Below are 17,313 nucleotides of genomic sequence, written 5' to 3' on the forward strand. Positions count from 1 at the left end.
TGGTGTATAATTGAGGGCTGTGCGCCTTCCATCTTCAAAGAATAGGCAAGAGGACCAACGATGGAGAATAGTAAGACACTCCATTATTATGTGTGTGTGTGTGTTCCAGTATAAAGTACTCTGCAGCCACTCAGGGTGGACACCAGGTGAAAACACAGACAAACATATTCCTGTTGAACACTTTGTCTCTTTAAATACCTTATTTCCTCAGTCTCCCTCCCTCACTTCATGCCTCTTCTCCCTGCTCCCTAAACCCTCTAGGTTATATCAGCAGTGTCAGTGAACCTCTTGCCTGCCTGACATAGCATAATCACAGAGAGGAGAGGTCACTTGGCTGAGTCAACGGGAAGTGTTACTAAAGAGATGCTTTACATTGAAATACACATAGGGATGTAGTAGTCCAAGAGTTAATGATCCAAGGTCAGTTTAGCATTTTACCTCATGATTATGATGACTGACAGTGTTAGAATAAAAAACCCCACAAGGCTCTATCTCTATCTCTCTCTATCGCTATCTCGCTCTACATCTGTCTCTTGTCTGCAGGTATGTTTTGATGTGAGAGAGGATGCCAACCCCCAGTCCCGTCATCACCATTTCACCCGCTCTTAAGATAACCTTCGGGTTAACTGGGGGCCCAAGGCTGTTATGAGACACCACTAGAGACACTATTATGTAATTGTGATGAACTGAGAGAATATTAGGGTAGCACTGTAATTCATTAAACATATGCTGTTTCTCTATTCATATGCTGCTCCTCTATTCTTACTTCTTTCCCCTTCTGTCTTTTACACTCTTTCTCACACCTCTCTACCCACCTCTTTCTTCCTCTGTTTTTATCATGAACACCAGATGTGCATTGAAGTACAGATTGAACTTGTATTCATAATCTAATAAATATTACAATTATAATATTAATAATGCATATATTATGTATTTATAACCCTTGAATAATGAACTTCTTTCAATTAACCTTTTCACATTCTCTACTGGAATTGGTTCACATTCTCTTCTGGTTGAAATTAAGTCTCATTTGATGAAATACTACACTTATCCTGTACAGTATTTACATGACGCATAGGAAGTGCAATTAACTGTTTTTTAAATTCTGGTCCTATACATTTGAATTACAAATCAACATTTAACTACTTCAATCAAGTGTTTTAGTCTACTGCAGAGTTACAATGTGTAACCATTGATGTTACAATTCTACACTTCAACATGCAGTCACAGCCTTATTCAAATACTGGAGTTTGATACTCCTGGTATTGGATATGACTGGAAAACAATGTTTTACAGACATTATTACTTGAACAACGCCTTTATTTTCCAAGGCATAATAACTTACAACAATAACGTCAAACACACACACTACTGATGTGAGGTTGGTGAAGGACTTGACTGACTCGATAGTAATGATACATTTTTTTAGTCATTTGTTTGACCTGGGTCTAGTGAGTTATTGGTTTCTGGGGGAGGACTTGTCTCTTGGCAGAGGATTGTGACTCAGCACTGGGAGGCAGCACTGAGTTGCTTGTGGTTGACCACTTCCTTCACCATTACTATCCTCACTCTGATGCTATGGCTTCTCCTCCGTCTCTCTCCCCCTCCTTTTCTCTTTTCCCCTGCAGCTCGTCCTCCGTCTCCTCCTGCCACTGCTACTGCTGCTCCTACTTCTCCTCCTCCTGCCGCTGCTACTGCTGCTGCTACTTCTCCTCCTGCTACTGCTGCTCCTACTTCTCCTCCTCCTGCCACTGCTACTGCTGCTCCTACTTCTCCTCCTCCTCCTGCTACTGCTGCTCCTACTTCTCCTCCTGCAACTGCTACTGCTGCTCCTACTTCTCCTCCTCCTGCCACTGCTACTGCTGCTCCTACTTCTCCTCCTGCCGCTGCTACTGCTGCTTCTACTTCTCCTCCTCCTGCCACTGCTACTGCTGCTCCTACTTCTCCTCCTGCCACTACTACTGCTGCTCCTACTTCTCCTCCTCCTGCCACTGCTACTGCTGCTTCTACTTCTCCTCCTGCCACTGCTGCTCCTACTTCTCCTCCTCCTGCCACTGCTACTGCTTCTCCTACTGCCACTGCTACTGCTGCTCCTACTTCTCCTCCTGCGGCTGCTACTGCTGCTTCTACCTCTCCTCCTCCTGCCGCTGCTACTGCTGCTTCTACTTCTCCTGCCACTGCTACTGCTGCTCCTACTTCTCCTCCTGCCGCTGCTGCTGCTGCTCCTACTTCTCCTCCTCCTGCCACTGCTACTGCTGCTCCTACTTCTCCTCCTGCCACTGCTAATGCTGCTCCTACTTCTCCTCCTCCTGCCACTGCTACTGCTGCTCCTACTTCTCCTCCTCCTGCCACTGCTAATGCTGCTCCTACGTCTCCTCCTTCTTCCGCTGCTACTGCTGCTCCTACTTCTCCTCCTCCTGCGGCTGCTAATGCTGCTCCTACTTCTCCTGCTAATGCTGCTCCTACTTCTCCTCCTCCTGCCGCTGCTAATGCTGCTCCTACTTCTCCTTCTCCTGCCGCTGCTTCTACTCCTCCTCCTCCTCAAATAAAATGTTATTTGTCACGTGCCAAATACAACAGGTGTAGACCTTACAGTGAAATGCTTACTTACAAGCCCTTAACCAACAATGCTTTAAGAAGTTAAGAAACAAAATGAAAAATACGTGTTAAGTAAAAAATAGATAAATAGAAAATAAAAGTAAAAAGTAATTCAACAGCAGCAGTAAAATAACATGCAAGGCTATATACAGGGGGTACCGGTACAGAGTCAATGTGGAGGCTATATACAGGGGGTACCGGTACAGAGTCAATGTGGAGGCTATATACAGGGGGTACCGGTACAGAGTCAATGTGGAGGCTATATACAGGGGGTACCGGTACAGAGTCAATGTGGAGGCTATATACAGGGGGTACCGGTACAGAGTCAATGTGGAGGCTATATACAGGGGGTACCGGTACAGAGTCAATGTGGAGGCTATATACAGGGGGTACCGGTACAGAGTCAATGTGGAGGCTATATACAGGGGGTACCGGTACAGAGTCAATGTGGAGGCTATATACAGGGGGTACCGGTACAGAGTCAATGTGGAGGCTATATACAGGGGGTACCGGTACAGAGTCAATGTGGAGGCTATATACAGGGGGTACCGGTACAGAGTCAATGTGGAGGCTATATACAGGGGTACCGGTACAGAGTCAATGTGGAGACTATATATACAGGGGGTACCGGTACAGAGTCAATGTGGAGGCTATATATACAGGGGGTACCGGTACAGAGTCAATGTGGAGGCTATATACAGGGGGTACCGGTACAGAGTCAATGTGGAGGCTATATACAGGGGGTACCGGTACAGAGTCAATGTGGAGGCTATATACAGGGGGTACCGGTACAGAGTCAATGTGGAGGCTATATACAGGGGGTACCGGTACAGAGTCAATGTGGAGGCTATATACAGGGGGTACCGGTACAGAGTCAATGTGGAGGCTATATACAGGGGGTACCGGTACAGAGTCAATGTGGAGGCTATATACAGGGGGTACCGGTACAGAGTCAATGTGGAGGCTATATACAGGGGGTACCGGTACAGAGTCAATGTGGAGGCTATATACAGGGGGTACCGGTACAGAGTCAATGTGGAGGCTATATACAGGGGGTACCGGTACAGAGTCAATGTGGAGACTATATATACAGGGGGTACCGGTACAGAGTCAATGTGGAGGCTATATACAGGGGGTACCGGTACAGAGTCAATGTGGAGACTATATACAGGGGGTACCGGTACAGAGTCAATGTGGAGACTATATATACAGGGGGTACCGGTACAGAGTCAATGTGGAGGCTATATACAGGGGGTACCGGTACAGAGTCAATGTGGAGGCTATATACAGGGGGTACCGGTACAGAGTCAATGTGGAGGCTATATACAGGGGGTACCGGTACAGAGTCAATGTGGAGGCTATATACAGGGGGTACCGGTACAGAGTCAATGTGGAGGCTATATACAGGAGGTACCGGTACAGTGTCAATGTGGAGGCTATATACAGGGGGTACCGGTACAGAGTCAATGTGGAGGCTATATACAGGGGGTACCGGTACAGAGTCAATGTGGAGGCTATATACAGGGGGTACCGGTACAGAGTCAATGTGGAGGCTATATACAGGGGATACCGGTACAGAGTCAATGTGGAGGCTATATACAGGGGGTACCGGTACAGAGTCAATGTGGAGGCTATATACAGGGGGTACCGGTACAGAGTCAATGTGGAGGCTATATACAGGGGGTACCGGTACAGAGTCAATGTGGAGGCTATATACAGGGGGTACCGGTACAGAGTCAATGTGGAGGCTATATACAGGGGGTACCGGTACAGAGTCAATGTGGAGGCTATATACAGGGGGTACCGGTACAGAGTCAATGTGGAGGCTATATACAGGGGGTACCGGTACAGAGTCAATGTGGAGGCTATATACAGGGGGACCGGTACAGAGTCAATGTGGAGGCTATATACAGGGGGTACCGGTACAGTGTCAATGTGGAGACTATATACAGGGGGTACCGGTACAGAGTCAATGTGGAGGCTATATACAGGAGGTACTGGTACAGTGTCAATGTGGAGGATATATACAGGGGGTACCGGTACAGAGTCAATGTGGAGGCTATATACAGGGGGTACCGGTACAGAGTCAATGTGGAGGCTATATACAGGGGGTACCGGTACAGAGTCAATGTGTGGGGTCACCGGTTAGTTGAGGTAACTGAGGTCATATGTACATGTAGGTAGAGTTAAAGTGACTATGCATAGATTATAAACAGAGTAGCAGCAGCGTAAAGAGGGGTCTGGGTAGCCCTTTGATTAGCTGTTCAGGAGTCTTATGGCTTGGGGGGTAGAAGTTGTTGAGAAGCCTTTTGGACCTCCACTTGGCGCTCCAGTACTGCTTTGACAATTTTTATGGCCTTCCTCTGACACTGCCTGATATAGAGGTCTTGGATGGCAGGAAGCTTGGCCCCAGTGATGTACTGGGCCTTGCAGTGTAGTCGGAGGCCGAGCAGTTGCCATACCAGGCAGTGATGGAACCAGTCAGGATGCTCTCAATGGTGCAGCTGTAGAACTTTTTGAGGATCTGAGGACCCATGCCAAATCATTTCAGTCTCCTGAAGGGGAATAGGCTTTGTCGTTCCCTCTTCACGATTGTCTTTTTTGTGTTTGGACCATGATAGTTTCTTGGTGATGTGCTATGTACATAGGGCAGCAGCCTCTTAAGGTGCAGGATTGAGTAACCGGGTGGTAGCAAGGTAAGAGACAGTGAGTAAGTTCAGGGCAGTGATGACTATTTAAAAGTCTGATGGCCTTGAGATAGATGCTGTTTTTCAGTCTATGTCCCAACTTTTATGCACCTGTTCTGACCTCGCCTTCTGGATGATAGAGGGGGGAACTGGCCATGGCTCGGTTGGTCTTTTTGGCCTTCCTGTGACATCTGGGAGTCTAGGTGTCCTGGATTGCAGGCAGTGAGCCCCCGGTGATTCGTTGGGCAGACCGCACCACCCTCTGGAGAGCTCTGCGGTTGTGGGCAGTGTAGTTGCTGTGCAGTGATACAGCCCGACATGATGCTCTCAATGGTGCATCTGTTAAAGTTTGTGAGGGTTTTATGGCCCGAGCCAAATTACTTCAGCCTCCAGAAGTTGAAGAGGCGCTGTTGCACCTTCTTAACCACACTGTCTGTGTGGGTGGACCATTTCAGATTGTCAGTGATGTGCACGCCGAGGAATTTGAAGCTTTTCATCTTCTCCACTGTTGTCCCGTCAATGTGGATGGGGGTGTGCGCCCTCTGCTGTCTCCTGAAGTCCACAATCAGCTCCTTCTTTCTGATGACGTTGAGGAAGAGGTTATTTTCCTGCCACGACTCCGTCAGGGCCCTCACCTCCTCCCTGTGACTGTGTCGTCATTGTTGGTAATCAGGTAATCAGGCCTACTACTGAACAAACTTGATGATTGAGTTAGAGGCATGCATGGACACACTGTCATGGGTGAACAGGGAGTACAGGAAGGGGCTGAGCACGCACCCTTGTGGGGCCAATGTGTTGAGGAACAGTGTAGTGGAGGTGTTGTTTCCAACATTTACCACCTGGAGGCAGCCCGTCAGGAAGTCCAGGATCCAGTTGCACAGGGCGGGGTTCAGTTAATTAAGAACAAATTCTTATTTTCAATGACGGCCTAGGAACAGTGGGTTAACTGCCTCGTTCAGGGGCAGAATGACAGATTTGCACCTTGTCAGCTCGGTGATTTGAACTTGCAACCTTTCCTTACCGGTACAACAATCTAACCACTAGGCTACCCTGCCGCCCCTTGAGGAGAGTGCCCAATTATGGACTTCAAAATGTATGAATTAACCAATGAGGCACATTTAGGCAGTCTTGATACAACACTTTGAACAGATATCCTAAATTGGATCAGTCTAAAACATACACTGCTTCCATCTAGTGGCCAAAGTCTAAATTGTGCCTGGGCTGGAATAATACATTATAGCTTTTCTCTTGCATTTCAAAGATGATGGTACAAAAAAATGCAAAAAAAAGTGTTTTTTCCTTTGTATTATCTTTTACCAGACAGTTAGATTGGGTATGTCATTTAAGGCGAAAATTTAAAACAAGCGGAAGATCCTTGATTATGTCCAGTGACAATTAGAAAATGTGTTATACACATTTATCACACTGTTACATTGTGTTGTTGTTTTGCTTCATTTATTACACTGACACTATTGCCATGGGGCCTATAGGCAGATTAATGCTCCGTTCAGCTCACAATAGTAGATGAAACCTGATCCAGAATGGACATATCTTAGTGTATAGTTGGCCACTCTGCCTGCAATATCCTGTTACACTAAAGCCTGACACTGGATCCTATAGTGAAGAAGGGGGCCTGGGGTATTCTCTCTCTCCCTGCCTGGGTGTTAACGTACTGCACATGGGGGAGCATCCTTTGTGGTCCACCAATAGGCAATACCATAATGAGAAGTGCCATCCTACCATTATATCTCTAAAGTCCTTTTATCCCTCTAACCTCACCTCATCCTTTCTCTTTCATTATATTGCCCATTCTCTCTCCCTCGTTCCCTCCCTTGTTTTCTCTCCCTCGTTCCCTCCCTTGTTCTCTCTCCCTCTTCCCCTCCCTCATTCCCTCTCCCTCGTTCCCTCCCTTGTTCTCTCTCTCTCGGGTTGTCATTTACAGTAACACACCACACTTGACCTAATTTTCCAATAACAACATCTAGACGAAGCAGGTGGGATTGGCACTTCAACCTTTCTCTCTGTGAAGTAATTGGGGAAATTGACACTGGATAAACAGTTACCAATGTTGTCATTATGGTCTTGACAAGCATAATCTTCATATTCTCTTTCTCTAAACTTACATCCTCTACTCTAGCCTACTGTTTGAAGGGGTTACATATGGCTTGGCTTGTACAGACACAGCAAAAGTAGAGACACAGCAAGAATTGAAGGATTATGATTCAGTTTAGGAAAGGAAAAGAGCTTATTTCCCCAGCTTTAGGGGTTAGAGCCCGTAAACTCAGCTAATCCATCACCATAGCGCGTTTTTAGAGACTAGCAAACAACTGTTACTAATTCATTACTTAGACCACCTGCTCAGTGTATTGGCCTACTAGGCAACTGTATGAAGATGTCTCTCTTTGTCTTGAGAATACCTTATTCTATTTTCCTTCAGCAATGCAAACATGGGCCTAATGCTGTTATGTAAAAAAAAATACACATATACATATATATATATATATGATCAATTCTTGGTTAGAGCTTTTCATTACGCTAGCCTATATTAAAACCAACAAATATATAAATGGGCTATTTGTTGGTTTTAATGTAGGCTTGCGGAATGAAAAGCTCTAACCAAGAATTGATAATGTTGTTTGGCTGCCTGTGTTTGGCCACTTAGAGGCCCATCGCTCATTTGGAGCCGACCATAGACGCTCTGTTCTGTGTGATGTTGTCATATAGAAGCTCCATGAATATAAAACACTTGTGCAGTTATGATGAAGAAATTCTCAGCACGTTTTTTTTTTTAAAGCAAACCATGCCATGTGACATGAGCTCTGAAGCAACTTCCGCCTGAAATTCTCAAAATATTGATTGACAGGTATTTACACGAATCAAAAAAAGCAACTAGATCAGTCTGATCAATCACAACGAAGGAAGGGCAGAACTTAGGTCTGGAAGTGAGTTGGCTCGTTTTGCGGTAGATGGTATCGAATGGACGTGGAAAGTTTACTGTTATTAACATATGATTGAAAACTTTGATTAGAATATGAATGGAACAACATACTCACACTTTGACAGTCAAGAACATGTTTTGAAATTAGGCGAAACATTTGAGAAACAACCCAAAGGTGCCTACCACACGGTGCGATGTAAGTGGCATTTTGATCATACTTGCTAGCTAGCTAACTTGCTAACGTATGCCAATGGATAGCTAGTTAGTTAAAACCCCAAAATATTAGTTTTAAATGAAATAGCTAACTCGTTTGTCTAAGTCACTGTCACTTTATTAAACATTTAAACATTTATCACATTTTCGTACTTTTGATTGGGCTTTTGGTTTGCATCACTTGCTGCTGTTTGTTAGCAACAATAGTGGCCTTGTGGCACCATCTGTAGGTGAACAGTGGCGACTGAAACTTCATTCTGTCAGAACTAACCAAACCAATAATCTTTTTGTGTGGAGCCTACAGTCTGCTTGTATAATGTTGCTGTGTAATTCAGTAGTGTGTAACTTCTACTGTTCTCTTATCTCTTTGATTCAGATGACTTCAAACCAGCCTCCATTGACACCTCCTGTGAGGGAGAGCTGGAGGTGGGAAAGGGAGAACAAGTTACCATCACACTGCCCAATCTGGAGGTAAGAATGAAGCATTATCATGTATTTTACAGTTGATTATTGAAAAGTGCACATTTTGATTGTTTTCCCCCCTTTAACTCTTGATATCCAGAAATTAACATATATATATTGATTTTCCCCAGGGATCCACTGCCCCTGTAACAGTCTTCAAAGGATCCAAGAGGCCTTATATGAAGGAATGTATTCTCATTGTAAACCATGATACAGGAGAGTACCGTCTGGAGAAACTCAACAGCAACATTGCAGTCAAGAAGACCAGGTAGGTGGACAGAGTAGGGTCGACTTGTGTTAATTTGGGCACACTGTAGCAAAACATTAGTGCAATGGAAAATTATAATTTCTTAATGGACAGTAACTCCGTTTCAAACTGCATCCTTCTGTTTCCTTGGTTACTTGGGCTGTCCAGATTCACTTGTCATTCGGATTTGTATTACTTACGTAGTTAGGAGCTATAAACTGTGTGTGTGTGTGTTGTCAGGGCTGAAGGCAGCAGTAAGATCCAGTCTCGTATAGAGCAGCAGACCAGTCGTCTGAGCCAGCAGATGAAGACTAGTGTTAGCAGCAGCAGCAAAACCCCAGCAGGCTCCAAGAGCTCTCCTCCCAAAGAGAAGATGTCCCCTGCCTCCCCCATGGATGACATTGAGAGAGGTATGTAGACCATCAGTAATGCACAGGGCTCTAAATTAAGAGGGCTACATTCCCGACAGAGACAGTGATCTCTGTCCCGACAGAGATCATTGCGGCGCGGTGGTCACTTTTTCATGCTGCGGTTGGGAGCGGGCGGTCAGACAAATGAAAACATTTTGTTGTCCCACAGATGATTTGGAAATGGGTGTCTTTCTGCGTTGTATGCGTTAGCCTACCTATTGTATTAAAAGCACATCTTTATTGCGTTATTCACACACACAATTTGCTGCTTCAAGTTTCGTAGCCTACCTCTCCTCTCCTAGTTGGGTGTGCGAGGTCAAGTGTGCCTAGTATATATTATGTGTGGTCTCAATGAAATAGAGTAGGCTGCTTTTGTGGGTTGGGAGAGTGATGAATAAATCAGTCCTGCACAGACTAGAGGTCGACCGACTATGATTTTTCAACGCCGATAACGATTATTGGAGGACCAAAAAAAGCCGATACCGAATAATCGGACGTTTTTTTGTAATAATGACATTTACAACAATACTGAATAAACACTTATTTTAACATAATATAATACATTAATAAAATCAATTTAGCCTCAAATTAATAATGAAACATGTTCAATTTGGTTTAAATAATGCAAAAACAAAGTGTTGGAGAAGAAAGTAAAAGTGCAATATGTGCCATGTAAGAAAGCTAACGTTTAAGTTCCTTGCTCAGAACATGAGAACATATGAAAGCTGGTGGTTCCTTTTAACATGAGTCTTCAATATTCCCAGGAAAGAAGTTTTAGGTTGTAGTTATTCTAGGAATTATAGGACCATTTCTCTCTATACCATTTGTATTTCATTAACCTTTGACTATTGGATGTTCTTATAGGCACTTTAGTATTGCCAGTGTAACAGTATAGCTTCCGTCCCTCTCCTCGCTCCTCCCTGGGCTCGAACCAGGAACACAACGACAACAGCCACCCTCGAAGCAGCGTTACCCATGCAGAGCTAGGGGAACAACTACTCCAAGTCTCAGAGCGAGTGACGTTTGAAAGCGCGCACCCCGCTAACTAGCTAGCCATTTCACATCGGTTACACCAGCCTAATCTCAGGAGTTGATAGGCTTGAAGTCATAAACAGCGCAATGCTTGAAGCATTGCGAAGAGCTGCTGGCAAAACGCACGAAAGTGCTGTTTGAATGAATGCTTACGAGCCTGCTGGTGCCCACCATCGCTCAGTCAGACTGCTCTATCAAATCATAGACTTAATTATAACATAATAACACACAGAAATACGAGCCTTAGGTTATTAATATGGTCGAATCCGGAAACTATCATCTCAAAAACAAGAGGTTTATTATTTCAGTGAAATATGGAACCATTCCGTATTTCATCTGACGGATGGCATCCCTAAGTCTAAATATTGCTGTTACATTGCACAACCTTCAATGTTATGTCATAATTACGTATAATTCTGGCAAATTAGTTCGCAATGAGCCAGGCTGCCCAAACAGTTGCATATACCCTGACTCTGCGTGCAATGAACGCAAGAGAAGTGACACAATTTCACCTGGTTAATATTGCCTGCTAACCTGGATTTCTTTTAGCTAAATATGCAGGTTTAAAAATATATACTTCTGTGTATTGATTTTAAGAAAGGCATCGATGTTTATGGTTAGGTACACGTTGGAGCAACGACAGTTCTTTTTCGCAAGTACGAATATTTGGGGGCACAGATGTGGGTAATATGGGTCAGGCCTTTTGACCTGGTTGGGATAGAAGCAAGTTGTTTTCGCTGTAGTAATGGTGTAACCACGCTAGTGAATCTGCATTCGTTTTTTTCTCCAGGGCACTTGGAAACAAATTGGTTGCACTTTAGAGCCCTGGTAGAGTGTCACGTGTAATAGCTGTCCTAATCTCAAACCATCTAGATTGTAGTCCATGGTCATATAAATGCCCAGGCCTGATCTATATTGTAGTCCATGGTCATATAAATGCCCAGGCCTGATCTAGATTGTAGTCCATGGTCATATAAATGGAACAATTGCTATGTTTGTAAATCCTCTTGTGTTGTGATTCAAGGTCAGTCACTGTTTTTGTGTCTGTCCGCATGTGTCGGTGTGTCTTCCTGTCTGTGTGTCCATGCGCACCAGAGCTAATGGCGGAGGCGAAGGTCATGGACCAGATGAGTAGTGGGGACTCGTCCTCAGACTCCCACAGCTCCTCCTCCAGTAGTGGGGACAGCTCCAGCAGTAGTGATTCTGAGGACGAGTCCCGGCACCCGCCTCCCCCCGGCCCCTCTGGGGGTCCCCTCACAGCGCCACCACCCCACCAGGGAATGCCCATCCTCACCACCGTTACCACCACCACCATCTCCTCACCACCTCGGGGTGGAGGACACCTCATGAGTACGCTAAGTAAGTTAATTCATTACGCTTCATTTTTCTTTGTCCCTCCCTCCCTCCCTCTCCTCTCCTCTCCTCAGTATTTAGGGTATAGTTTGAAAACTTTAATGTTATATCAAACCATTTTATATTTGCATTGCTAGATCAGAATTTCTATTTGCATTGCTATGGATATAGGCTATACTGTATGAGTTAGGCCTATGCCAACTCCATAAGGCTAGAATTGTGACATGGCTGTTGATGGTTTTATGATGTTCGTACTTCCCCTTTTTTTTTTTACAGAGAATGACCTGCAGTTAAGTGAGTCTGGCAGTGAAAGTGACGATGACTGACCAGTGAGAGACCACTGATTCTGTGGCGTGTCAGAGAGGTCTATCTGTGGACAGCTGCACTGACCTTCACCTGGATGGATGGCTGTCCTTTAGGGTCACAACAGGAGTGGAATGAGACTAGGGAATATGGATGTGATCTTCTTAATGACAAATAAGACCAAACCCCTACACCTTTTGGAAGCAACACCCCTCACCACCCCACCAGCATTTCAGTTGAATGTGTCTTCATAGTTCTATCAATAGTCTCAGTTGTCGATATCTGTTAGTGCCTTTTTGAAAGAAATGGGTCAATAGCTGTGATCAATTCTCTTATCTACACATTTGATCTGGATTATTTTCCCTGTTCATTTTAGGTAGTGGTTACTCTACTAGTTTAAGTTTTACGACTAGTTGGCCAAAGGGAACTGGGAACCATACTGCTGAATTGAACAGAGGAGGTATTTCTGTTATCAAGGATCAGCCACATCAATATCAGAATGGATTCCCCTTCATTCACCCATTTGGAAAGACTTCAAGCATCATATAGCGTCAGTGTTTCATTATTTAGCCGTTAGACTGTGACTACTGTGAAAGATTTACTCTTAAAGGGGATAGGTTGAAGCAGTCTTATCATGTCGTTGCTTTATTAGGAATTATCTTAAAATTGTACTTTTGTTTAATATATGGCCTAGCAACATATCAAGTCTGAGGGGTATTTGAGGAAACTAGTGCACTACTTGAAGTGGATTGATTTAGCCTAGTGTGGGGTAAACGTAACTTAAAGATTTTGCTCAGTGATGCTACGTAATGTATTTGAAAGATGACTTAGCTTTGTTGCTTTAAACCTGCAATACTTGAATCTGATTTATGATTATATTTGACATATTTACTCAGAAAAACCAACAGGGTGGTATTCTATGGGTGTCAGAGCAATGGGAGTGTATGTATGCACCTATCGCCTGATGCCAGTGAGAGTCTTACAGCCCTGCCTTTAGAACTGCCATTCCAATGACTACTATCCCTTCTGTTGTTATGGTTACTGACGTGAATCTCAAAAGTATTTCCTTGATTCCCTGCATCCTTGATTCATCGATTCTTTCACAAAATGCATTGGAGGAGAAGGTCTGAGAGGAGGTAGTTGGATCTTCCAATGTGTTTTTAAAAATTAATAAAAATAAAAAGAGGCTATTCATCATGGAATTAATGAGACGCGTGATGAATCCAGGAAATGCGTTTGAGACATATCCCAGGTCATATCTCATATCTTAGTGTTGCACCCTCTCTAAAGTATTATGTTACAACATTACGTCCGTCCCAATAATCTCTCCTTTCTCCTGAGGTGTGCACCTGTTCATGGATTTGAATGGAAATGGAAATCCACTATTCTACAAATCAATATTGGGGGAAAAACCTGACTGTTATGCTAATGTAATGCAAAACCTATATGCGAAGGAAAAATGCAGCAAAAATATGAATTGATGTAATTGTAATCTATCTGAATATATTGATAAAAGTAATCTTGTCCTAGAGAGATTCACAAAACTGCACGTCAGGGTAAGCCTACACAAAACACAGTTTTTATTTTAATTGTTTCTAAAAATCCTTTATGGGAAAAATGAAAGGTGTAAAAATTATAGGAACCATTGCCTGTTTGACCCCTAGCATTTCTGGGTATCATTACATCTCCACTGTGGGGCTCTGAGACTTGGATTTAAAAGGAATAGACTGGTGCAAAAAAATGAGGTGGAAGGAAACTTTGCCCATGTTTACACCACTACATTGCTTTTTACATTTAGTAGTACATGTAATCTGGAATATCGGCCCATGGTACATGCACAGATAGAACAATGAGACAGATATTTCACCGGATGTATAAATGTGAAGCATCCATTTGTGGTGTTTCCACTCACTACCAAATATGGTAGTAAGAAGAAACCCACTGGCCGACCGTGGGAGAAGATGGAACGAGATGGATTTTGGCTGACAATTTGGACATTTTCTTGTTGATTAAACATTTGATCTCAATACAGTTTCCCGTTCCCAAAACTATAATCTGTTGTGGACAGAGTGGACTAAGTTTTGTAAACTTTATCCTTTGCAAAAGTTTTAAAAAATCGAGTTGTTTAGAAGGAGTGCAAAGGCGAATTGAGTTATTACACAGGAGCACTTCACAGAGTAGGCGTTCCCTAACAAAAATATGCAGATGTATACTAGAACATGCCAATAGGATCTCACTAGCCCGTGTTTGGCTCTGCCCACCTCCTTGCTTGTTCTGCCCACTATGACTAATTTGTTCCCATTGGAAACGACAGGCTGTGTAATATATTGGTTTAGTTATAAAAATCTTTGGTACATGTTTTAGTTTGAGAAATCAGATTTTTCGTGTCCATTTAAACCACTGTAAATCCACTCCACAATGGCCTGTCAATTTAAAACTTGTAATCTCTATCATGGAAACACCTAAAATGAACAAAACTGAATTTGGTATTGATATTTTTTTAAACAAGGTAACTGTTAACTCATTATTTGCATATGTAACGCTAATGCTCAAAATAATCTGCAGTCATCTTCTCCTCTTGAACCATACTCCAGATTTTGTATTTAGACTCATTACATCAGTTTTGAAAGGTTTTGAGTAAAACAAGTCGCTGCATTCTACCTATAGACGCACGTTACCACACATGCTAATGCTAATAATACTTTTAAAATCTACTTCTCACTAACCATATATAAGTGACTCCAGAGTTGGTAGGGTAGCCTAGTGGTTAGAGCATTGGGCTAAGGTTGCAAGTTCGAATCCCCGAGCTGACAAGGTACAAATCTGTCGTTCTGCCCTTGAACAAGACAGTTAACCCACTGTTCCTAGGCCGTCATTGAAAATAATATTTTGTTCTTAACTGACTTTCCTAGTTAAATAAAGTCAAATAAAAATATAGACTCAATGAATTAGCCTCTATTGAATTTGAGAATGATTAGATGCTTCATTTAAAGTTGGCCACACTTCACCAATAAATGGCACCATATCACACTAGGGCTACAGTGCCTTGAGAAAGTATTCACACCCCTTGACCTTTTCCACATTTTGTTGTGTTACAAAGTGGGATTAAAGTTGATTTAATAGTTGTTTTTTGTCAACAATTTACACAAAATACTCTGTAAAAGTGGAAGAAAAACTTTTATAAATGTAAAATAAATATATTTAATATTTTGACAAGATAAGTATTCCATCCCTGACTCAAATGTTAGAATCACCTTTGGCAGCGATTTCAGCTTTCTGGGTAAGTCTCTAAGAGCTTTGCAAACCTGGACTGTTCAATATTTACCCATTATTCTTCTATCAATTCTTCAAGCTTTCTCAAGTTGGTTGTTGATCATTGCTAGGCAGCCATTTTCAAGTCTTGCCATAGATTTTCAACACGATTTAAGTTAAAACTGTAACTAGGCCACTCAGGAACATTCAATGTCGTCTTGGTAAGTAACTCCAGTGTACAGTATATAATTGGCCTTGCGTGCAATTGCTGTCATCCGTTTCCAGCTGCAATAGTCTTTTACAACATTAACAATGTCTACACTGTATTTCTGATCAATTTTATGTTATTTTAATGGACAAAAAAATGTGCTTTTCTTTCAAAAACAAGAACATTTATAAGTTATCCCAAACTTTTGAATGGTAGTGTATGTTTTTCCAAAAGCAGACTATGATCAATAATGTCAAAATCTGCACTGAAGTCTAACAAGACAGCCCCCACAATAATTGTATCATCAATTTCTCTCAATTTCTCTTGTTGAGTGTCCTTCCCTATAAGTGCGCTGAAGGTCTGTTGTCAAATTTTTTTACTGTGAAATAGCTATATTGCTACCACTGTATCATTACATGTATTATCTAAGTGAGTTTCAGAGATAGTCAGAAAATGAATGTCATCTGTTACAAGCAAGTTATTGACTTCATGGACCTTGTTCCTCAGGTTGCATATGTTAATATTAGCTATTTTTTAGCACTTTTCTGTGTTGCTTGATTGTTTTTAATACAATACTGGGAAGCTTATCAGAGGTAGACTTGCTTATGTTATTTATATTGGAGCTGATAGTGTAGGGTGAGCTTCATAAAGTGATCTTCCTACTAGGGCACAACGCCTCAGTGCTAACAGTGTAACTCTGGTTCATAGGCTCATGATTATATAATAGAATACAATAGCTGTAGGACAAACAGATGTATTCTGTGCAATTAGGGGTACATAAATTAAATTACTTGCATTGTGTTTGCCAATGCCCCTAAGATCATGTACATTTGATGCAGCACTATGACGACTCATTGTCACAATGGTAGGGATTAACTGAGCTGGTCTTGGATCATTGAAAAGTCATTGTTTCAACGCAGCCTTGGAATGCGTGGACAGAGTCCAGGAGGCAAGATGATTTGGATGGACTCCGTTATTCCTGTAGAGCAGGTATTCCCAAACTGGGGTACACGCAACGCCGTCGGGGGTACGCCAAATAAAAGGTGATTCACATAAAAATAAAAATAAATGTTTTTTATTTGTTATTCTTTAATATATATATTTTTTTATCTTCACAATTTCAAACAAACAGTACATTTATATTTTCCAACGGGGCTATACATTTGGGTGAGGTTTTTTTCTCGCCTGAGTAGCCTTGTTTCACTGCCAAAAATAAAATGAAACCATCTAGTGTTCAGCGAAATAACAACACAATGTCAAATACAGGTAGCCTAGTCAAATAATGAACATCCAATCACATTAACCGTTACTCTCTCGTGGGAAACCTTCACACTTGCGCAGACATTTAGAAACGAAACATGACCATTTGAAAAATAAGCCACAGAAGTTTTTTGAGTGAGAATAAAGACGACTTTCGAGTAGTAAGACATGTATAAAAGCAACAGATACCGTTAATAATAAGAAGGGGTTAGAAGCGTCTTATATGGTGAGCTACCGAGCTGCTAGGACAGGCAAGCCCCATACTATTGTGGAGGACTTAATTCTTCCTGCTGCCACGGATATGGCTGGCACAATGCTGAGGGAAAAGGCCCAAAAAACGATACAGACAA

General features: G+C 42.7%; 1 protein-coding gene across 1 annotated transcript; it reads left to right on the forward strand.

Moving 5' to 3' along the window:
• The first annotated feature begins 8,193 nt into the window (after positions 1-8,193).
• Positions 8,194-15,459, forward strand: LOC139380836 (ELL-associated factor 2-like). The gene is made up of 6 exons (XM_071123926.1): positions 8,194-8,419; positions 8,813-8,907; positions 9,030-9,166; positions 9,386-9,555; positions 11,683-11,946; positions 12,217-15,459. The coding sequence occupies exons 1-6, from the start codon at positions 8,317-8,319 to the stop codon at positions 12,264-12,266; spliced, it is 819 nt and encodes a 272-aa protein (XP_070980027.1). The 5' UTR covers positions 8,194-8,316; the 3' UTR covers positions 12,267-15,459.
• Positions 15,460-17,313: the final 1,854 nt, after the last annotated feature.

Source organism: Oncorhynchus clarkii, chromosome 22, assembly GCF_045791955.1.
Source record: "Oncorhynchus clarkii lewisi isolate Uvic-CL-2024 chromosome 22, UVic_Ocla_1.0, whole genome shotgun sequence".
NCBI classification, from domain to species: domain Eukaryota; kingdom Metazoa; phylum Chordata; class Actinopteri; order Salmoniformes; family Salmonidae; genus Oncorhynchus; species Oncorhynchus clarkii.